At 39.8% G+C, this 23,634-nt stretch overlaps 1 protein-coding gene across 3 annotated transcripts in view; it reads right to left on the bottom strand.

The window, feature by feature from the left end:
* LRP6 (LDL receptor related protein 6) overlaps positions 1-22,786 on the bottom strand; it is a 178,086-nt gene extending 155,300 nt beyond the window's left edge. The window contains exons 1-3 of one of the 3 annotated variants that reach the window (XM_079936851.1): positions 22,653-22,786; positions 22,280-22,445; positions 2,013-2,406 (exon numbers count right to left, since the gene is read on the bottom strand). In XM_079936851.1, coding sequence (XP_079792977.1) covers positions 2,013-2,406; positions 22,280-22,334 — 449 coding nt within the window. In that variant the 5' untranslated portion in view covers positions 22,335-22,445; positions 22,653-22,786. Of the gene's footprint in view, positions 1-2,012; positions 2,407-22,279; positions 22,629-22,652 lie in introns of those variants that run through there. The other 2 variants (XM_079936850.1, XM_079936852.1) reach the window with 2 other exon arrangements.
* Positions 22,787-23,634: the final 848 nt, after the last annotated feature.

Genomic DNA, 23,634 nt, shown 5'->3' with positions numbered 1-23,634 from the left:
ATAAGATGCTACTCCAGAATTGTGATAATCTAGCTATTTTATCCACCCATCCTCCTTAAGAGTTCTGTGGCCCTTGTAATTCCTTTAACACTCTTTCCCTCTCCACATACATACTACATAACGCAAATAAACATGCTTTGAAAAAGGAAAAGTTCTCGCTCCTAAGTTTTCTCTCCTTAAATAAAATAGTAAATCCTTAAAGATATTCCCCCTCTCCCCCAGAAGAACACAAAAAGCAGAGCTCTGAACATACTAACCATTTAACAGATATCTGGGGAAATTTCCATCATCACCCTTAGAGTTATAAGATTGAATCTGTCAAAAATGGAAAAAAAAAAAAAGAACTTTTCATCAACGCATTACTCCCTAATAACCACTGAAAGCACCAAAACCCTGTGTGTTCTGTGAAGCAGTAACCTCAGAAACATTTCAACACTCCCTGAGACTTAACGAACTTGGCTGGCAAAACAGATTCCATTTCTCAAAAATACCTTGCAAGTTCTCAAGAAGCAAATTCTTCAATCAATACAGTTTACCGCACATTCAACATCTGTGACCTCCTTGGGACACACAAACCTTTTTCCTACCACTAGAGTCAGTACAATATTTTCTGATGCTCTATTAAAAGACCATCTGACTTTAGCAGATACCTCTTAATGCCCCTCTAAAAAGACATTTTTTACATATTATATAAAGTATACATAATATGTGTTTTCTAGAACCTCTCACCCTAAAATTTCACTCACCATTGCCCATGTTATCTTTTATAGTCAGAAAAGGCTTTTCATTTTCCTATAACATTGTATCTTCTTTAACTTTTGTCACCAAAAAGGGTCTGATATCAAGAGAAAGGAGCGTATATAAACCTTTCATTTTTCCCATATTTTAATTTATTACATAATATTAATCCACTGCCTTCTATAAATGAGTTTTAAAGCATTCCAATATACTTGAAAGTCAAAGAAAATGAAGTACTAAAAGAGTTATTCACAGGTTATTTATCTTTAGATTTTAAACAATTATTAGTAACTCATTTCAGGTTCATGTTTAGTTATCTATACCTAGCCATGACAGACTCTGGCATGACACTGTATTCAACAGATAAATAGCAAGGAATTGTATATGGCAGGACTGAAACACAGTAACAGAGAAGCACCTGAGGATACAGTTCACATTTTATAGTAAGATCTGCCCATAGCTTTAAGTTTCTCTTCTATTAGAAAATAAACTTGTGCACTTCCCTGGTGGTCCAGTGGTTAAGACTCCGCGCTTGCACTGCAGGGGGCGCGGGTTTGATCCCTGGTTGGGGAAGTTCCACATGCCACACCCGGTACAGCCAAAAAAAAAAAAAAGTAATAGGATACCATGGTATCCCTATACATTGTGTTGCCCAAATTAGAGACAGCTTTCTGAAAAATCAGTGGTTCTGTAGAGAATATCTGCACTAAATATATATATATAATAAAAACACAAATATTTAGGAAGAAAATAAACTCTTATGGCAAATACATGTCTAGCTAACTAAAAGTGAGTTATTTAATAACCTAATTTTTATTTTTCATTCAACACTGACATATTAAAAAAATCAGTTTAACATAAAAAACACTAGGCATTACAAAACAATTGTGTATATAATAAAAGGTACAAGATTCAGAAGATTTTTTATATAATCTTGAGCTATCAAATACTACTCATTTATCATTCCTTCTTCTCCGCCTTCTGATTATCCTCCCATAATTATAAAAAATAAATGCAGAAGAAAAACCAAGAACTATAAACATGGCTATCCCATAAGTGATACTAGAAACGCAAAACTATTTACAGACACACCTTACTTTCAGAACATGACCTAACTTCCCACATTCAAATCTACTTGACAAAGAAGCCCAAAGAATCTAAAACTGGGGTCTGATGTTTCTTTTCTCTTGGAGGTAAGGGGTGTCTATGCTAATGGAGAGAAAACAGCCAGGAGAAGGAGATACAATAACCTTTGTACATGATGCAAAACTTACCCACTTGAAGGATCTAAGGCAATAGCTCTAGGTTGATCCAACTCTTGCCAAAATAAAACTTTTCGTAAAGATCCATCTAAATTAGAAACTTCAATACGATTAGTTTCAGAATCTGTCCAGTACAATTTTTCTCCAAGCCAATCACATGCCAGCCCATCAGGGGACAATAATCCAGAAACAACAACATTCTGTACACTCTCAGTTTTGTTGAACTCTGTTCGTTTAATGGCTTCTTCGCTGACATCACTCCAGTATATCAAGCCATGACCAAACACAAAGTCCACCGCAGCTGCATCCTCCAAGCCTCCAACTACAATCGTAGCATTCTCTTTGCCATTTGCAGCATCAACCAATCGCAAGTCCCGTCTGTTTGCATAAAGCAACAAAGGGGCCGCTAGAACAAAAAAAGAAAAATATGTAAGTCAAAACAAAGGAAATGTCTTGGTTCCTATAAATTGAGTTTCAAATCAGTGTTAGTGAGCAAATACTATCAAAAATAAAGAGTAAATCAATGTATAGAAAACTGGCAAAATCTTTTCACAAAGCATTATTTTTGCACCATTTTAAATACAAAAGAGTTGCAAGAGGGGAAATTAATTGTACCAGGACAGTCTTTTCTTGTTAAAATATCTGTCAGATAAAATTTTTAAAAGCCTGGTCATTCCAAGAACTGGCAAGGATATGGAGCCAGTGGACCACTCATACTCTCCTGGGGGCCTGTGAAATGGTGCAGCATCTTTGGAAAGCAGTTTGGCAGTTTCTTAAAAGACTAGATATTTACTTCAGAGAAATAAAAGTATATGTCAATACAAAGACCTGTGCACGATGCTCACAGCAGCTTTTTTGTAATAACCCAAACTGGAACCAACCCAAATGTCATCAACAGACTAATGGATGAACAAACAGTGATATATCCATACAATAAAAAGTAATGGGGACCAAGACTGAACCAGGAAGAAATAGAAAACATGAACAGACCAACACACGTAATGAAATTGAAACTGTGATTAAAAATCTTCCAACAAACAAAGGTCCAGGACCAGATGGTTTCACAGGTGAATTCTATCAAACATTTAGAGAAGAGCTAACACCCATCCTTCTCAAACTCTTCCAAAAAACTGCAGAGAAAGGAACACTCCCGAACTCATTCTATGAGGCCACCATCACCCTGATACCAAAACCAGACAAAGATACTACAAAAAAAGAAAATTACAGACCAATATCACTGATGAATATAGATGCAAAAGTCCTCAACAAAATACTAGCAAACAGAATCCAACAACACATTAAAAGGATCATACACCATGATCAAGTGGTATTTATCCCAGGGATGCAAGGATTCTTCAATATACGCAAATCAATCAATGTGATACACCATATTAACAAACTGACGAATAAAAATCATATGCTCATCTCAATAGATGCAGAAAAAGCTTTTGACAAAATTCAACACCCATTTATGATAAAAACCCTCCAGAAAGTGGGCATAGAGGGAACCTACCTCAACATAATAAAGGCCATATACGACAAACCTACAGCAAACATCATTCTCAATAGTGAAAAACTTAAAGCGTTTCCTCTAAGATCAGGAACAAGACAAGGATAGCCACTCTCACCACTATTATTCAACATAGTTTTGGAAGTCCTAGCCATGACAATCAGAGAAGAAAAAGAAATAAAAGGAATACAAATTGGAAAAGAAGAAGTAAAACTGTCACTGTTTGCAGATGACATGATACTATACACAGAGAATCCTAAAGATGCCACCAAAAAACTACTAGAGCTAACCAATCAATTTGGTAAAGTTGCAGGATACAAAATTAACGCACAGAAATCTCCTGCATTCCTATACACTAATGATGAAAAATCTGAAAGAGAAATTTAGGAAACACTCCCATTTACCACTGCAACAAAAAGAATAAAATACCTAGGAATAAACCTACCTAGGGAGACAAAAGACCTGTATGCAGAAAACTATAAGACACTGATGAAAGAAATTAAAGTTGATACCAACAGATGGAGAGATATACCATGTTCTTGGATTGGAAGAATCAATATTGTGAAAATGACTATACTACCCAAAGCAATCTACAGATTCAATGCAATCCCTATCAAATTACCAATGGCATTTTTTATGGAACTAGAAAAAAAAATCTTAAAATTTGTATGGAGACACAAAAGCAGAATAGCCAAAGGGGTCTTGAGGGAAAAAAACAGAACTGGAGGAATCAGACTCCCTGACTTTGGACTATACTACAAAGCTACAGTAATCAAGACAATATGGTACTGGCACAAAAACTGAAACATAGATCAATGGAACAAGATAGAAAGCCCAGAGATAAACCCACGCACCTATGGTCAACTAATTTATGACAAAGGAGGCAAGCATATACAATGGAGCAAAGACAGCCTCTTCAATAAGTGGTGCTGGGAAAACTGGACAGCTACATGTAAAAGAATGAAATTAGGATGCTCCCTTACACCATACACAAAAATAAACGCAAAATGGATTAGAGACCTAAATGTAAGTCCAGACACCATAAAACTCTTAGAGGAAAACACAGGAAGAACACTCTTTGACATAAGTCACAGCAAGATCTTTTTTGATCCACCTCCTAGAGTAATGGAAATAAAAACAAAAATAAACAAATGGGACCTAATGAAACTTAAAAGCTTTTGCACAGCAAAGGAAACCATAAACAAGACAAAAAAAAAAACCCCTCAGAATGAGAGAAAACATTTGCAAACGAATCAGCGGACAAAGGATTAATCTCCAAAATATATAAACAGCTCATGCAGCTCAATATTAGGAAACAAACAACCCAATCCAAAAATGGGCAGAAGACCTAAATAGACATTTCTCCAAAGAAGACATACAGATGGCCAAGAGGCACATGAAAAGATGCTCAACATCACTAATTATTAGAGAAATGCAAATCAAAACTACAATGAGGTATCACCTCACACCAGTTAGAATGGCCATCATCAGAAAATCTACAAACAACAAATGCTGGAGAGGGTGTGGAGAAAAGGGAACCCTCTTGCACTGTTGGTGGGAATGTGAATTGATACAGCCACTATGGAGAACAGTATGGAGGTTCCTTAAAAAACTAAAAACAGAATTACCATATGACCCAGCAATCCCGCTACTGGGCATATATCCAGAGAAAACCATAATTCAAAAAGACACATGCTCCCCAATGTTCACTGCAGCACTATTTACAATAGTCATATCCTGGAAACAACCTAAATGCCCACTGACAGACGAATGGAGAAAGAAGATGTGGTACATATATACAATGGAATATTACTCAGCCATAAAAAGGAACGAAATCGGACCATTTGTAGAGATGTGGATGGATCTAGAGACTGTCATACAGAGTGAAGTAAGTCAGAAAGAGAAAAACAAATATCATATATTAACGCATATATGTGGATCCTAGATAAATGGTACAGATGAACCGGTTTGCAGGACAGAAACTGAAACACAGATGTAGAGAACAAACGTATGGACACTAAAGGGGGAAAGCGGCAGGAGGTGGTGGTGGTGGTGTGATTAATTGGGAGACTGGGATTGACATGTATACACTGATGTGTGTAAAATGCGTAACTAATAAAAATCTGTATAAAAAAATAATTTTTAGAAAAAAGTAATGGGGACTTCCCTGGTGGTGCAGTGGTTAAGAATCTGCCTGCCAATGCAGGGGACACAGCTTTGAGCCCTGATCCGCGGAAATCCCACATGCCGCGGAGCAACTAAGCCTGTGCACCACAACCACTGAGCCTGTGCTCTAGAGCCCACAAGCCACACCTACTGAGCCCGCATGCCACAACTACTGAAGCCCACGCGCCTAGAGCTTGTGCTCCACAACAAGAGAAGCCACCGCAATGAGAAGCCTGCGCACCACAACGAAGAGTAGCCCCTGCTCGCCGCAACTAGAGAAAGCCCGCACGCAGCAACGAAGACCCAACGCAGCCAAATTAAAGAAAAAAAAAAAAAGTAATGAACTATTGGGAATTCCCTGGCAGTGCAGTGGTTAAGACTCCGCGCTTCCACTATAGGGGGCACGGATTCAATCCCCAGTCAGGAAACGTGCCACATGGCATGCCAAAAAAAAAAAGTAATGAACTATTTGTTTATGTAATTTGGGTGAATCTCAAAATAATTATGTAGAATAAAATAAGTCAGAAAAAGACTGTATATATTGCATACTCCATTTATATAAAATTTTGGAAAATTCAGATTAACCTATTGTAACAAAAAGCAGATCGGTGGTTGTCTGGAGGTGGGGAGAGAGGGTGGAAAAGAAGAGAAGGAGGGATGATAAAGGGGCATGAGGAAACTTTTGTAGGTGATGGCTATATCATACTGACTGTGATGATGGTTCCAGAAGTGCATAGATATGTCAAAACTTATTAAATTTTAAACTTTACATATGTGTAATTTCTTGAATTATCAATTATACCTTAATAAAATAGTCTGGCAGATATAGTTCTTAATGCAACTATTTTTATTCTGTTTTATATCATTATTAGAATGATCTTTGAATAAGACCTAATACCAAAACTAAATATAAAGCCTATCCGAAAGAGATATTTAACTCTGAGAAAGCTGAAGCTGTTAGGACTGAAGTAGTATAAATGCTTTTTTTTTTTTTTACCCAAAATATGCGTTTTGGTTTTTTTAAAGCATTTATTGCAAGCTTCTCACATCTACTTTCCTGGTATCAACAGTAATTAAAGATCTAGAGCACCACTATCCAACAGAAATTTCTATGATGATAGAAGTGTTCTCTCCACTGTGCAGTACAACAGCCACTGGCCGCATGTGGCTATGGAGCACTTAAAAGATGGCTAGTATGACTAAGAAAATAAATTTTTAATTTTATTTAATCTTAATTCATTTAAATTTAAGTAGACAAGTGGTCGTATGGATAGCACAGATCTAGAGGCTGAGATGAAGAACACAGACGAGGCAGCAAAAATAAGACCAGAGTTACAATGCAATAATCTACATGATCTTCTCTCACAATTACTTACTAAAGGTCTAAGACAGTCATCCAAAGCCAAGACCAAGTGCCCCTGAAAACTAACCACTCCCTCTTTAAGAAAGTAATTAAAAAAAAATTAAGGTGCTCAAAAACAGTAAAGAAAAAAGTGATGTTTAAGCCAGTTTATGGGTTGTGTCTGCCAAATGGAGTTATGAAGTCCACTATTTTCATCAGTAAGCACAACATGAACTCTTCTAACTAAGCTTAAGTCCAACTTTCTTAGTCAAAAACAGATGGGCAGACAGCTTTTTTAAAAAGTGACTAAGAGCCCTTTCTGCTTATTCTGCGTACCTACAGCTGCTATTGGCAAATTTCCCTCACAGATTCACTTTTAGCTCGTTTCAGGCCTTCATACATCACACTGATTTATCAGTCCCCATAGTGTTCACTGCACTATCTTATACTGAGCCCCTCATAGTATGCGCCAATTATAAAAATCAGAAGGTCAATATTAGTTAAGGGTACAATGTTAAGTGCTGCACAAGGCTAAGAAATAGCCCAGAGCATTTACAATTTAAAATCCAAGAGTGATGATAATCTGATATTTATTGGGCACCCTTCTTTATGGCACTTTCCTTGGAAAACTACACCACATCTGTATATGGCATTAAGTACAAGCTAAAGGTCTTTTATGGCTTTCAAGTCAAACATTAACATTTCTACTAAATATGTGGTCTACAAAATCCAAAGAACTTTTCTGGTCATTTAAGGCCTCACAAGCCTTAAGAGTACAAAAAAAAAGGGGGGGGGGGTGTGAACAAGTTAATTTAAGTTAGCAGTAGTGGTTATAATTGAGGATTTCTAAAGGACTATACATAAACCTATACACACTATTAAAAAGAAATCCCAGGGCTTCCCTGGTGGCGCAGTGGTTGAGAGTCCGCCTGCCGATGCAGGGGACACGGGTTCGTGCCCCGGTCCGGGAAGATCCCACATGCCGTGGAGCTGCTGGGCCCGTGAGCCATGGCCGCTGAGCCTGCGCGTCAGGAGCCTGTGCTCCGCAATGGGAGAGGTCACAGCAGTGAGAGGCCAGCGAACCACAAAAAAAAAAAAAAAGAAAAGAAATCCCAGATTTCATCCTGTCCAACTACCCTTCTGATACTTCAATACTTTCTACAATATTGTCACCAATATCTACTTAGCAATATATTAAATGGGACATCTGAAAGGTATAATTTGATTTGTAATACTGTTTTAATCTACTAAAGAAATACACTGGATCCACACACACTTGCCCCTAGTTGTAGCGTATGTGCCATGCACTCAGTATCTTCCACTCCAAAGCACTTACCTTCAGACTTCCTAATACCCAGATAACCCAAATAACCACCATCATATCTCTTTAGCGAACCTTCACAGGTGCTTAGAAATCCTTATTTTCCTTTATTAACTTCCTACCAATCTTTCCCTAGTGCCTTTCTGAACTTTTTCTGCTTTCCTGAAGACAAATTCCATGCTTTGAATCCTTCATCCCAGATCATCTCACAAAGTAATCTCAGTGAAGCAGGAAGCAAGGTAAATGTCATACATCCCCAACATCTTAATTTAAACTTCTCAAAAATCTCTTTATATCCCACCCATCCTCCTCTATTTTGTCCTCAGTCTCAAATGACAAGTTGCCCTGCCTCCTTTCTTAGTCTATACCTATGTTTGCTAAGTGGGAGGGAAGATCTGAAACTAAAAGGCAGATGAAGCATGATCAGAGGAATAATAGTATAGTATGCAGAACATTCTACATAGGTGGGGATATGGTCAACATTTCTGAATGCTGCAGAGAAGAATAAGGACTGAGAAAAGGCCAGTTGGATTTGGTTATAAAGACTTGGAGAAAGCAGTTTCAGTTGTGTGATAGGTGGGAAGTTAGACTAAAGGAGTTAATAACTAATGGGTGGTTATATGAGGTGCATACCAACACTGTAAGGTTTTGTGATTAATATAATTATTCTCTTGGTGGCAGCAAGGTTAGCTTTATTAAAACAAAGCTTTTTGAGAGCAGAGACCTGGCAGGAGCCATTGGAGATTCAAGAAACAGGATAGTGAGATGGCCAACAAGAAGTTATATGTGTAGAACTGAAGCTTAGGCTGGAGATGATGACTTGAAAATTACCTGAATAGAGTTGCTGGTTAACCAGGTGAACTTGGATAATCTTCTCTTCTACACTCTCTTGCTTAGGGAACAACACAGAGTGTAGATGAGAAAATTATCTAAGTTGGCCGTCTCTTCCTGCCATAAAATTAAATTCATCACCTTTCCCCCAAAGAAAACTCTCAAGAGTCAATGGTACCACAATTTTCCTAATCCTACTGGTGTGCCATGGAGCCATCCTTGACACCCACCTTTTTCCCGCCGTCTGCCAATCACTCACTGTCTTGTTGATTATCCTTTAGCATGTCCTTAAATCTGCCTCTTCTTTTCCATTTTTTAGAACCACTATCCTACTCTAGACCTTCATAACATCAGGTCTAAACTACCTCAATAGTAAATGATCTCAACACTCTCCCTTCCCTTTTCTACTTCTAATACTTCTACTTTATCCAACTCAAAAAGGTTTCTGATTTCCTGTGCCTAAAATTAAAAAGCCTCAATACCTCAGGCCTCCACCAGGTGCTTTCTACCTATGACTCTAACTTACCTTTTATAGTCTCTGCATCATACAAACTAGTTTTTAACACATCAACTGTGAGCACATCATACTCCACCACCACAGTGTATTCATTTTCCTGCACGCTCCATATTTCTCTAACCTTATCCAGCAAGCAAATCCTTCAAGGCCAGATTCAAACCTTATCTATTCCAAGAATCTTTCCAACTGCCTCAGCTTTTCTTCTTTGCACCCTTACAGTCTTCACCACCTATTTGGTATTAGCATTTTTTTAGGTATATTTCCTTCTTCAACTAGGACCTCTGCCACTTGGGAACAGGAGCCATACCTTTCAAATAATTTCGGGGAAATCCCTAACAGTTCACTGTAGACGGTCACATAGAAAACATTTACTAATATTTAAAAGGAATTTTTTAGAACCTGATCTAAAAGCATACTTGTCATAAACCCTAAAGGATTTTACATTAAGTACTGGCCAAATGCACACAAATGCCCAACTTACACAGTGACTTGGCCTGACCAGATTAGTCAGGCTTCTCTGCCCTGAACTCCGGCTAGCCCTAACCTTAAGCAAGCCAATCCAGAACATCCTCTCTCAAGGACTCATCTGAAGTACCAGCTGACCATACACACAAAAACCTCCTGTTAAAACTGCCCTGGTCATGTCATCTGCTAACCTCTACCCACTTGTCCCACTTTCCCACAAATATCCTGCTGGCACTATTCATTTCTACATATAAGAGTAAAGTCCTTTTGGGTTTGATTCTGAGATACCTGCATACCTTGTGGTCATTCTCCTTACTGCAAAAGTCTTTGTGAATAAAGACTCGCCTTACCAAGCAGGAATTTATTTGTATTTGACATCTGTATAGTGAGTGACATGACTTGGATGGGTATTGACCTCACCTATGGACCCATGCCATCGCTACCTCAATAATGACACTTTGTGAGTCATTTAAACTCCTCTCCTGCTCAGAGACTCAGGGATCTTTCCTTGAGTTCAACTCTTTAACCAGTGCTGCAGACATTTTGTCTGTTGCAACATGGCAAGAAGTTACCTTGATATTTTCCAGCAAAGAATTTTTTTCTTTGACTCTCTGAGTAGACAATCACACCCTAACTCTTGAGGGGGAATATTCCCAGCTCTTCTGGGAGGCCTCTTCTAACTTCCCTAACTCCTATAATGGAGATTACACAAGGGAATTTCCTTGGCTCTTCACAAGGGAATAGCCCTTCCCAGCTCCTTTAAATTCTTATGTCTTCATCATCAAAAAATCTACAAACAATAAATGCTGGAGACAGTGTGGAGAAAAGGGAACCCTCTTGCACTGTTGGTGGGAACGTAAATTGATACAGCCACTATGGAGAACAGTATGGAGGGTCCTTAAAAAACTAAAAATAGAACTACCATACGACCCAGCAATCCCACTACTGGGCATATACCCTGAGAAAACCATAATTCAAAAAGAGTCATGTACCACAATGTTCACTGCAGCTCTATTTACAATAGCCAGGGCATGGAAGCAACCTAACTGTCCATCGACAGATGAATGGATAAAGAAGATGTGGCACATATATACCATGGAATATTACTCAGTCATAAAAAGAAACAAAATTGAGTTATTTGTAGTGAGGTGGATGGACCTAGAGTCTGTCATACAGAGTGAAGTAAGTCAGAAAGAGAAAAACAAATACCGTATGCTAACACATATATATGGAATCTAAGAAAAAAAAAGGGTAATGAAGAACCTAGGGGCAAGATGGGAATAAAGACACTGACCTACTAGAGAATGGACTTGAGGACACGGGGAGGGGGAAGGGTAAGCTGGGACAAAGTGAGAGAGTGGCATGAACATATATACACTACCAAACGTAAAATAGGTAGCTAGTGGGAAGCAACCGCATAGCACAGGGAGATCAGCTGGGTGCTTTTGACCACCTAGAGGGGTGGGATAGGGAGGGTGGGAGGGAGACGCAAGAGGGAGGGAATATGAGGATATATGTATAGCTGATATTATACTCTAATAAAGATGTAAAAAAAAAAGAAAAAAAAATTCTTATGCCTTCATTATCTAATCCAACCGGTAACTGTCACTCTATTGAGCGCCCTCCGTCTTCTCCCACTGACCACACGCTTCACCATTACAGCCCTAATTCAGTCCAGTACCTTAAAAAATGGCAAAATTTTACTAAAGACAATTTAGAACTTCAATGTCCTCCTTGGGAAACGGGATCTCCCTAAAACCTCTCCTTTCCCATCACCATCTCTCTTCCTTGCTCCATTTTACCAACCTCAACCTTCCCTTAAATCCTTTATCTATCTTCCTTTAATACCCCAATCTCCTCCACCCCTCTATCCACCCTGTCAGACCTTTCCCTTCTTACTCAAACCCCTCAATTCCCTGTAGTCACTAGCACATTTTCCCCCCCCTAGGGATTCATGAGGGGCTCAGGGACCTAAAGTTAAAAATACAAATTGGGGTCTTCCCTGGTGGCGCAGTGGTTGAGAGTCCGCCTGCCAATGCAGGGGACGCGGGTTCGTGCCCCGGTCCGGGAAGATCCCACATGCCGTGGAGCGGCTGGGCCCGTGAGCCATGGCCGCTGAGCCTGTGCGTCCGGAGCCTGTGCTCCGCAAAGGGAGAGGCCACAGCAGTGAGAGGCCCGCGTACCGCAAAAAAAAAAACAAACAAAACAAAAACAAACAAAAAAACTGATTGTGGTGATGGTGGCACAACTCTGTGAATAGACTAAAAACTACTGAACTGTACACGTGACATGGGTGAATTGTATGGTGTGTGAATATCTCAATAAAGCTGTTAAAATAACAACAAAAAGTGCTCACATAAAAAGTATTTCTAAGATTTCCAGAAGTTAAGGAAATTAAAATTCTTAGAAACTAACCCAAATGTTTTAAAATTCCAAGTTAACATACATTTAGGCAAATCTTTGGTATATGAGACCAGTTTAATATTGTTGGTTTAATAAAAACATCTATGTCTTCTGAGTTATGGGCATTAAGTATAACACAAGAATAGGTTTTTATTCTACTTGAATATGTTCTTCCTAAATTTTTACAGGTTTATTGACAGAATAAACTAGCATTATATCTACATTTGTACTTAGTCAAGTTGAATCATTATTCTGACAAATTGTACTTCAAAAGTAATTATATCTTGTAATAAGCCAACTTGTAGTTTCCAAAATCTTTTAGTAACTTAAAACCTTAGACTTATGCTAAGTTAGTTCATGGATATTCATTAAATACCTAGGTCATTTCTAAGTAAGACAGAACACTGAAGCATAAGCATTTCAAGTTTATACAAGTTTTTGCCTCTTATTTTCATGGTACCAAGAAGCCACACATATTTGAGTCTATCAATGAACATACTCATTTTTGTCACATTGAAAAGTTGTACTATCTGGAAGTGCATGGCTATAAGAAGTTGTAAGATGTATATTCATAAACTCTGCCAGTCTACTACAAAACGTTGGTGTATGACAGACAGTTCACAACTATCCACCTCATAGTTTTCTCTGTAAAATAGCAGTTACTGTAATTATAAGTTATAACCTTGTATGTAAATGAGACTCTAATAGAAATAATGACAGAAAGGAACAACTCTATATGCAGAATGTGTTTTTAAGGAAAAAAAAAAAAGGTCCTAAAGTAAAATGACTAAGTGCTCCAGAATGAGAAAGAGGAACATGCAGAACAAAACCTGAATGGACAGAGAAAGTTATAACAAGTTGATGATAAAAAGAATTTTATTTGTCACGGTCAAAGCCAGCTAAGACTTGACAGGTTTATTTGTAAAATTTTCAGAAAGTGCTTCAGTATCAAACATTATACTTATAAAATTAAAATTTGGTTTTCTACTAAAATGACAAAATTTTCTTGGGTTCTGATCCGCTGTTAATAAAGAGGTTATAAAAGGTTTTTCTTTGCTTTCTGAGTAATCAATCTCCTCAGAAGCCAAAAATTCGGTGTCTTTTCGGAATTTCCTGCACTTGGTGTTAATTTTATCGTGTGTTATCATTTTAAAAAGTCGTCTCACTTTTGAAAGAGCTAAAGTTCTTTCCTATGTTCACTTTTAAAAAAATATTTTTTCGACACTGGTTAAATAGGTTGCCAGGTGTTTTTTCTCACTGATCCATGATCCCATTTAATCGAATGTTCAAACCTCCTGACAACTTTTGACATTCTGCCTTTTCAAATTCAAATACTAAATGATGTCTTTTGCACCTACAACTGTCTTTAAAATTTCCCAAAGGGCCCCTGGAAGTTCACAAAGGATTAATTCTTTCACCCTGTAAGAAGAGAGATACTAAAAATAATTGGCTTATTTGATCAACGCTATGATTTGCATGGGAAGCACTGCCCAATCAGAAGAGAGGCTTACCCTCCCTAGATTAAATCAGTATGGGTAAAATGTTAATATGATTATTTCAAAAACTGGATGAAGTTCCTAGAAATTTATCACCAGCCTCAGTGTTCACAATGTGTTTCCATTTCCTGAGTCCCAGTGGTGCTTTGTCTGATATTAGACAACAGTACAGAGTTATCAATTACAATTTTGATTTTTCTCTTTTATGATTTTTTTTAATGTTACCTTGGTCACAATTTCATTTCTCTAATTTGAATACAGTATATTATTGGTAGGCCAGTGAGTGGTTCTCCACCAGTGATTCACTTAACTTACTTATGGAATTTTATTTTACAGATGTTTAGGACTTATTCCAGACTTAACTAAAAATTTTTACTTGATAGTCTTGATATATTCTTGATATGCTCTAACTATACACTTCATGACACATTATATCTCAGGATTACACTATATCTTTAAGTCTTTTTCTGTACAACAGTTATATTCATTTATACTCATAAATCAGATGTAATAACTACTCTTTTTAAAAATAAGGTTAATCATTATGCTTATAGATATCTTGCCTAAAACTTTTCTGGACTGATTTTATTTTGGTTTGCATGCCATAAAAACAATCAAACTTATTCATCAACTGCATTATTATTATTTTTTTTTTTAGATTTTTAAATTTTATTTATTTATTTTTGGCTGCGTTGGGTCTTCGCTGCTGTGCACGAGCTTTCTCTAGTTGCGGCAAGCGGGGTCTGCTCTTCGTTGTGGTTCGCGGGCTTCTCATCACGGTGGCTTTCCTTGTTGCAGAGCACGGGTTCTAGGCGCACGGGCTTCAGTAGTTGTGGCTCACAGGCTCAGTGGTTGTGGCTCGCAGGCTCTAGAGCGCAGGCTCAGCAGTCGTGGCACACGGGCTTTGTTGCCCCATGGCATGTGGGATCTTCCCGGTACAGGGCTCGAACCCGTGTCCCCTGCATTGGCAGGCAGATTCTTAACCACTGTGCCACCAGGGAAGCCCAACTGCATTATTTTTTATAACAAACTCTCATCAGATCTTTCACTTTTGAAACTACCCGTATAAGTCATCACCACCATTTTAAGTCTTTTGTCATCTACAGAGTGTTTTTTGTTTTACCTCGATGCTTCCCTGAAAGTGCCTGCAAGTGAGCTACAGGCCAAGTGCTTGTCTTCAACAAAAAAAGGATTGTTGAAAGAGGACTATACCGGTAACTCCTGGGCACAAGCTTCTGATGGCATCACTTAAATAACTTTGAGACTATACCAGTGGACTGAGTCAGGATTCCCAAAAAACTAGTGAAGCGGATGGATTCATGAGACTGTTAACCCAAGATCTAGCAGAACAAGAATTAATCACACAGGACTGAATAAACTGATGAAGGATGATTATGGGTTTTAAAATACTGCTGATGCTTTAATGTCCTATTTTCTGGATATAAGGAATTCGTTTCTCTTTTCTCTTAAGCTATCTATAATTCATTGACAATTTCAGCAGGCTATGCTTTTGTAAACAGAAATAAAAACATTTATCTTTTTCTTCCTAATTCATCCATAATTCAAAAACAAAACTCTTATTTAAATGAGTATTCTTATTTTCATGGCAACATAGTTATTTGTATAGGTTCAATAAAAGTCTGTCCTCCCGGTTGGAAACATTATAATGCAACCAAGGCTTTGACTGGATGTCATATTTGAAAGTCATGTTCACTTAATCTAATACCACCAGTTACTTTTAAGGAGCTGTGATTGATTTTATGGAACAATGCTTACAGTTCCCTTGGGAAAACTAGACTGGTACCTGGCTTACAGTTCCCAGACTTACAGGTAAAGTAAGCAAGGTCAATTCCAGGCAGGCCCAGGAACCCTAGGATATTTTGGGGACCTTAGGAATTTATCCAAATCTACAGGTACTGCAAGTGAAACCCAATGGTGAGTACTTGACTTGGCTTCCTGGCCTCAAGAGGTTTCTAAAAGTTCAATCCAAGATTCCTTATAAAAAGTCCCACTGAAGCAGACCTAAAATGCCTACACCTACATAAATAATCAGACCAATCTAATGAGACCAACTTCACAATGACTTTAGCCTACTTTGTTGTGGACTGAATGTCTGTGTCCCCCATAATTCATATGTTGAAACCCTACACTCCCCCTCATGTGAATGTATTAGGAGGTGGGGTCTTTGGGAGGTAATTAGGATTAGATGAGGTCGTAAGGGTAGAGTCCTCATGAATAGGATCAGTACCCTTATAAAAGTCCAGAGAGAGCTTGCTTCCTCTCTCTTCTCTCTGCCCTGTGAGGATACAAAGAGAGGTCAGCAGTCTGCAAACTGGCAGAGGGTCCTCAACAGAATCTGACCATACTGGCACCCTGCTGTTGGGTCACCAGCCTCCAGAACTGCGAGAAATAAATTTCTGTTGTTTATAAGCCATCTAGTCTATAATATTTTTGTTGTAGCAGCCTGAGCTGACTAAAACATATCCCTAAGACTGACAAATTTTCTTTTAAACAACAGCAGGACTGACCAAGTGCTCACAACTACCCTTGCTTATCCACTGACTTGGCTTGACCAAACTTTAGTCGGGCTTTTCTCCTTTCCCACAAGCCCCTAAAGTATGGCTTGCCCTAAATTTAAGCAAGCAGATGCTCTTAGGCTCCCTTAACAGCTCATTCCAAGCCATCAACTGACTGCAGTAAATAAAAAAAACTCCAGTTAAACTATCTTGATCATGCAATCTGCTCACCCTCACCCACTCGGCCCTGCCAGCCCTGCTCACCCTTCTCCATAAAAGAAGAGTCTTTTTGTGTTTTATTTTGAGATGCCTGCAGATCCTACAGAAGAGCATTCTCCCTTTTGCAATAATCCTTTTGAGTAAAGTCTCTCCTTACCTAAATCTGGACTAGTTTTTATTTTATAGTAATATGACAAACCACCTACGTGCAAACTCCAAAATTACAATGTTATTTATTTTCCCTTATCCAAAGTGATTGGTATCATTTTCAAAACCATATTAAGGTCCAGATGAAATCAGATGCATACAGAAAGCACCGCATGTAAAATTACTGTCCAGAGCACAAGCAATCTGGCCTTAGGTCAGTCATGCGTCTTTCTCGTGTCAATTAATAATTTAAATTTTCACTTTTTTTTTTTTGCCTAAAAATATGATTTCACTTCACATCCCCAAGTTCCTGGCCCTTCCAAGCAAGGTATCACAGAAACAAAAATTAGCAAGTTACATTATAGCTAATAGGATCACAGCATTGAAGTACCTGTAATGTTCACCATATTGAGCCCAGGTACATTTTAGTATTTTCCAGTCTCACATCTGCATGACTTGTGAGGACAGTCACTGCCACAAATAACACAAACAGCTTGAGAAACAAAAGCCATGTGCTAATAATATCAAATAACAGTTTTCCTTGTATTTATGATGAATTATATTTTAAATGAATAATCTCAAAGGCAAATATCCCATGCTTTAGGTTGCCTAGTCCATGTATCTGACTGAATTTCAAAGTTATTCACATGGAGCAGAGTTCTATTCATTAAGAGGAGGTCCTTTTACAGAAGATATGTAAAAGACTCTCATACAAAGACTGAAATATACAATGCAGGCACTCGGTATAGCATTTACCCATCCTACAGGGAGAAGCCCATCAACTGATTTTAATTATTATAAACAAATACAATAAAATTCTCAATTAGACAATATTTTGATAAAATTATTTTGCCCATAAGTATGGGCAACTTTTAAATAAGTAAATAAGTATTATAATCAATCGAACTATTTATTCTCTAGCTTATTTATAATAATCACCTACCAGTGTTCAAGTTGCAATCCTTTAGAAGGTAAAATAAATTTAGTAGATAGTGGCCATCTTGTTTATATAAAACAAAATAGAAAATATCAAAAGTAAAAGTATTTCATGGAGTTTGTTCCAGTTGCAAAAGAATCAAGTTCAAAAACCACTGGTTTAAAACTACTGTCTAAAACAATGCCCAGAATATATATGTTTTACTCGTCTTTCCTGTGCATTAACATTTCTTTTAAATTAGCGATCTTGACAATAGTGACCATTTACTCAAAGTCCACACAGACTGTGCACTGTGCTATCCCTTTGCAAACACTTCATCAGTTCTCACAGAAATCTTGCAAGGTTACCCGTCTAATAGTAGAAGAAATAGTAGAAGAAACTAAAGCTAAGTAACTTGTCCAGGGCTATATAAAGTGGTGGAAGACGAACCTGATTTGTCAACAAAGCCCATACCTTTCTGCTACAGTGCCCCTCTTTATCATCTTCTCTGAATATCAACTTGTCCATGATGAAAATGAATTTTCTCAGAGTATTTACCCATGGCCTAAGCAGAACTATAACCTGTATTACTTGTTTTTCCAATATATTCAATTTATAAATTCACATAAAATATTTTCCATTTATATACTCCTTCACAGAATCTTCTTTGATATTCAAAAAAGACAAACCTTTCTGATAGTCAAAGCGTATATAACTTATACAGAAAAGCATTTCAGTTCAGCAAATGGAAAAACCTCCAATTAAAGAAAAGAAAAATTCTCTGAAAAACTTAACCATGAGAAATCACTGTTAGGCCTGATGATAACAAGGAGCTGAAACCCTGAAGTTTCATAACCAGTCAAATTATTTCCTAGTCAGATGAGCAAATCTAAAGCCAAGTAAGTAAGAAGGGATTAAAGTATCAGATTCAACTATATGAAATTATCATCAAATATCAATTCACATGACTCAACCTAACGCTTAAAGGGTTACCTGGTCCAGGTTCTCTCTACGTGTGTTGCTTGGAACAAAGGTTCAGCACAATGTTAAAAGGATTTACAGAAAAATTCATTGTCTACTTTGGGAAACAGTGGATTAAACAAAGTTAAAACTGGTCTCTACCTCAGAACCTCTCAAAGCCCTTAGTGTGTTAATATGAAGTGAGAACCTCCAAAAGGAAGATTCATTATCCTAACGAAGGTGTACAGAGATTAGGTAACTTATCCAAGGTCACACAGCTAGCAAATGACAAACTTAGAATAAGAATCGAATTCTCCTGATTCCCACACCAAAATTCATTCTATCTTCCCAAGACTTCGTTACACCTGATACTAAACAATTTCCCAAGGACCACTCCTATAAAAATGTAAGATGGGAAACACTAGTGGCTTGTGCTGACAGTATTTACCAACACCCACCAAAACAAATAACAACAAAAGGTAAGTAACAAAACATTCTTATAAAACAACAAAGCCTTCTCAAAATCAGCTAGACATAGTATTTACAGATTATACACACTATGGTATTCCAAAACTTATATTCTTATAAAAAATATTTCCTCTAAGAAATCAGAGCTATAATCTTTTCTAACCAGCACCTGGTTGGAAGTAAGGATGGCAACCTAGGTCGTGAGGTCCATGAGAGCAGGGCCCGTGGCGATTTTGCTCACCAATATACCATCAGAGCCTGATATATAGTAGGTATACCATACTTAAATGCTGAAAGAATGGACAATAAATCCCCGCTCTAACATTAATTAGCTGTAGGATCTTGATCATGCTATAATCTCTCTGAATCTGCGTTTCCCCACTTGCAAATGAAATGGTTAGACCAGAAGGATCAAGATCTCTTCTATCTTTAAGAATCTGTGAATCTCATACGAATTAAATCTCAAATCCCCAGCATTTGAGGATACGTCCACAATCAAAAATTATAACAAAAAATAACATTTGCAAATCACCTGATATTCAGTACTTCATTTAATATACCCAACAAATTTGCAAATTAGCTTGGTATTACTACCCACATTTTACAAGTAAAGAAACTGGGGCCCAGAGAAACTCACTGACTAGACTAGAATCATAAAGTTATTAAGTAGTGAAGCACGGACTTTAAACCCAAGATTTTGGTGTCGAAATTCCCAAATCTTTCCATTACACCTTGTCCTCTGATGATAGGGACAGGGATGCAGCCCAGATAACGACAGCATTTTTCCCTACCTTTCAGCTACTGATTTAACAGGGCCAGAGGACAAAAGGTCTCCCAAACTCTCCCATCATCCCATCTTCCCAAAGTTAAAAGTTCCAACTCTTCTGTGAAGAAAAATTATCTTAATGCAACAAATTAATCACATTTCTCCCTGGAGTCCAAGGTTATCTAATATTGCCATTTTAACAGAAGATGACATTATCACGGAATGAAAAGAATCTAAATTATGAATAAAAATCTTTCACACTGAAAGACAGTTTTAGTTCAAATATATACTCACAGTTAAGTACACTGAATTCAAAGACCACCTCATACTACATTTAAAATTAAAGCTTCACTTTTGGAAACTTTGCTTGCTAGTGGAAATGAGGCAATTTAAACTATTAACTCTTTTAGGTCTTCTTACACAATATCATACTTCACAATATTACTTCAAGTACAACTTCTCTTAATTCCAATAATGAATAGGCTCAAACGTGGTGTTAAACAAGTGGCATTTACATCATAACCTTCCCTTCCAAGAAACACAATTGGGCAACCAGAAACATCCCGGTTTATGGATTTCAACTTCTCAAAGACTTTAACCCATCAGCTGACTCTCCTATTTGTTAACTTTATTAATCTCCTGTCTTAAAATATATACATATTTTATGGCAAATATAATTGTTTTGCACAGCTACAGCAAAATCCCCTTTCGACAGGGAATATACTATAACAAAGTAAACATATACTTATTAAACCTCTCAAGTACATAACACTGCATTAAATTCTCTGCCATGAAAATGAAATGGGCACTAGCTTTCTGAAGTTTACACGTGGAAATAGTTTAGGATATGCTTACAGTGAGTCGTAATTAAGTAAAAGATACAACAGGCAGACGTAATAATCCTGAAGCGTAACTAAAGAAAAAAAATTCCTCCTCCAAAACAATGCCAATCACTCTCATCTAAAATAAATATATACTCAAAAATGGCATATCTGGCTCATTTATAGCACAAGACTATTAGTTTCTATCGTGTTCTGGAGACCTCAGTAAGTTTGCACACTTAACAAAAGTTTAGCCTGTTAAATTAATAGCTAAAAATCTCCTTAGACCCAAGAGGTGACGTACCTGAAAAAAAAACTGACCGTGAACACAAGCGAGAGTTTTAACAAAACCAAAGCTACAAGTCATCGCATCAATCGGCACTTAAATTCCTCTGCTGGTAAATGCCCCATAGCATCAGAGTCATCACCACTTCCCCACTGGTAAGTTTGAGAAGAGCTGTTGAAATCTTGCGGGCCAGTGAAAAACCTCAGTGAACTGTCACAAAATAAAAGTCACAGCGTATGTGACAGCTTTGCAGGCCAATTCAAAAACAAAAACAAAAACCCACAGGACCATCGAATTTACGCGATTCTCGGGGCAAATTATCTAGAATACCCTATGTTATTTACCAAAGTGCCAAGCAGTCCCCAGGAGAGCGCAGCAGATGATAACTTAGGTCCCAGGACAGGCTCCTCTCCACCAAGGATGACTCTCCTACTTGGTGCCAACTGTGCACTTGCATGCTCCGAAAATAGGGGCAAGTCCTGAATGCCAGGAGTTGCAAGGGCAACGTTTCTATTTTATTATGGCCTGAAGCCCGGGCGATTCCCAAGGCTGAACCTCTCAACCTTTAACCTCGGAGTCACTTTCCAACTGTGCTCTCACCCACGATCATTATATCCCCAACGGAAACCAGTTATTAGTTGCAACAAGGCCTGGAAAAATAGTAAGGGAGCTCTCAAAGTTCCCAGGACCGACATGGAAAAGGCGGGGGCTTCGAGAGTGAAAGCCCAACGTGGAAGCATCTTGGGCTCCACCGTTCCGAAAGCCAAAATCCAGACAAAGCCCCTCGTCCCCGGTGACTCCAGGCAGAAAGAGACACACCGACCCTCAGTCACTCGGACAGAATGGGGCTCCGGGGGGTCGGGGTGTCACCCGGTCAGGGAGGCCGGACGGAGGCTCCGCTCGGCCCCGACGAGGTGGGCAAAGCGAGGCGGGGGCTGCAGCGTGGCCGGGCGGAGCACGCAGCCCCTTCTCCCGGGCCCCTCTCTCCCTCCTTCCCCACGACCAGGCCTCTCCCGGCTCCTCTTTCCCTGCTTCGCCTCCCTCCCTCCCCTCCCCCCCCGACACCGCAGAACGAGGCCCCCTCCCCCCCAAAGCCCACCAACTTCCCCATTCCCCCGCTTCTCCCCACCTCTCAGGAGCACGCAGAAACTGCAGGCCAGGAGGCTCCTCAGGACGGCCCCCATCTTCCCTTCTCGCGTTCGCTTCTCTCACCGGCGAGGGGCGGCCCGAAGAGGGGGAGGCGAGGAGCCGGGGTGGCCGCCGCAGCGGCAGGTCTGCACGCTCATGCTTCCCAGCTTTCCCGAGAGAGAAGAAAGGGGCCCGTCAAGGCTCCGCGCGCGCCGCCGCCGCCGCTGCCGCCCTCTCTATCGCGCCGCTCCGCCCGGGGCTCGCGCAACGCCAGCGTCTGCTTCCATGCCGCCGCCTCCTCCCCCGGCGCCCCGCTTCCCCCACGCAGCTCCTCATTCAGCCTCTTCCTCTCACGCAGCGGCGCAGGGATATACCTCCCGCCGCCTGCACGAGTCGCCGCCGAGGTCTCCCTGCGCGCAGGCGAGCCCCCTCCCTCGGCGCCGCCTCCCGGGCACTCCAGAAAAGGAGAGGGGGCCGTGCGCACGGCCTCGGCTGGGAGACCCCAGGAGACCTGCGGGGCGAGCAGAGGCGGGCGGGAGGGGAAAGGCCGCCCGGCGGCGCATTCCAATGGGATTCTTTCCCGGGCCGGCCCCTTCGGCCCTCCCCGCGGAGGGCGTGAAGCGACGTCGAACAACATCGGAGACGGCGTGGTCGGGACTACTTTCTGCGGCTCGGCCCGGCCGCCGCCTGCGCGGGTCTTTGTGCGGCCGCTGCCGGCCGAGCCAGGTGGGGCTCCCGGGCCTTGCCGGCCGCCACCTGGGCGGGGGGCGGCGGGGGGCGGCGGGGGGCGGCGGGCCGGGGCCGGCGAAGCCGCAGGTCCACGCTCGGGGAGCCTCGCGGGTCCCAACGCGGGTGATGAGCTTAGTCCCAAGGTTGGAAATTGGTTTAAGCATCTATTTTTTTTAAGGCAAATAAAAATTAATGCTGCGTCCACCGACTTTCAACGTAGATATGGTTTGAACACCAGAAGGGTGTTCAAACGCCAACACAAAACGGAGATTTTTTAATTTTTTCTCCTGGTTTCCCAGAACTACAGATTGCCCCCTCAATTAAGTCCAACAAGGACTAAAGATTTCTAAACTGGCAGATAAAATTCCAAGATAAATGCGTCAGCACCTAAGACAGAGCAAAGGGACAATCGGTCAGAACTGTCTTCGGGATTTTACAAACGCGTTTAATGATGAATGTTGGGCATGTTTTGACTATCCGTCTTCAGCTTGAGGAAAGGATTCATCGGAATCTCAGACTCTGATTTTGTTCAGCCTCTGCTGGCTGCTCTCCGTGCACTGGGCATTCAGGAGTAACAACCCACACGCTCCTGGAATCACATGGCAGCTTCAGTGCGGGGTGAAGCGG

The sequence above is a fragment of the Stenella coeruleoalba genome (genome assembly GCF_951394435.1).
Source record: "Stenella coeruleoalba genome assembly, chromosome: 11".
NCBI lineage: Eukaryota > Metazoa > Chordata > Mammalia > Artiodactyla > Delphinidae > Stenella > Stenella coeruleoalba.
This window is presented reverse-complemented; position numbering and strand designations above follow the sequence as displayed.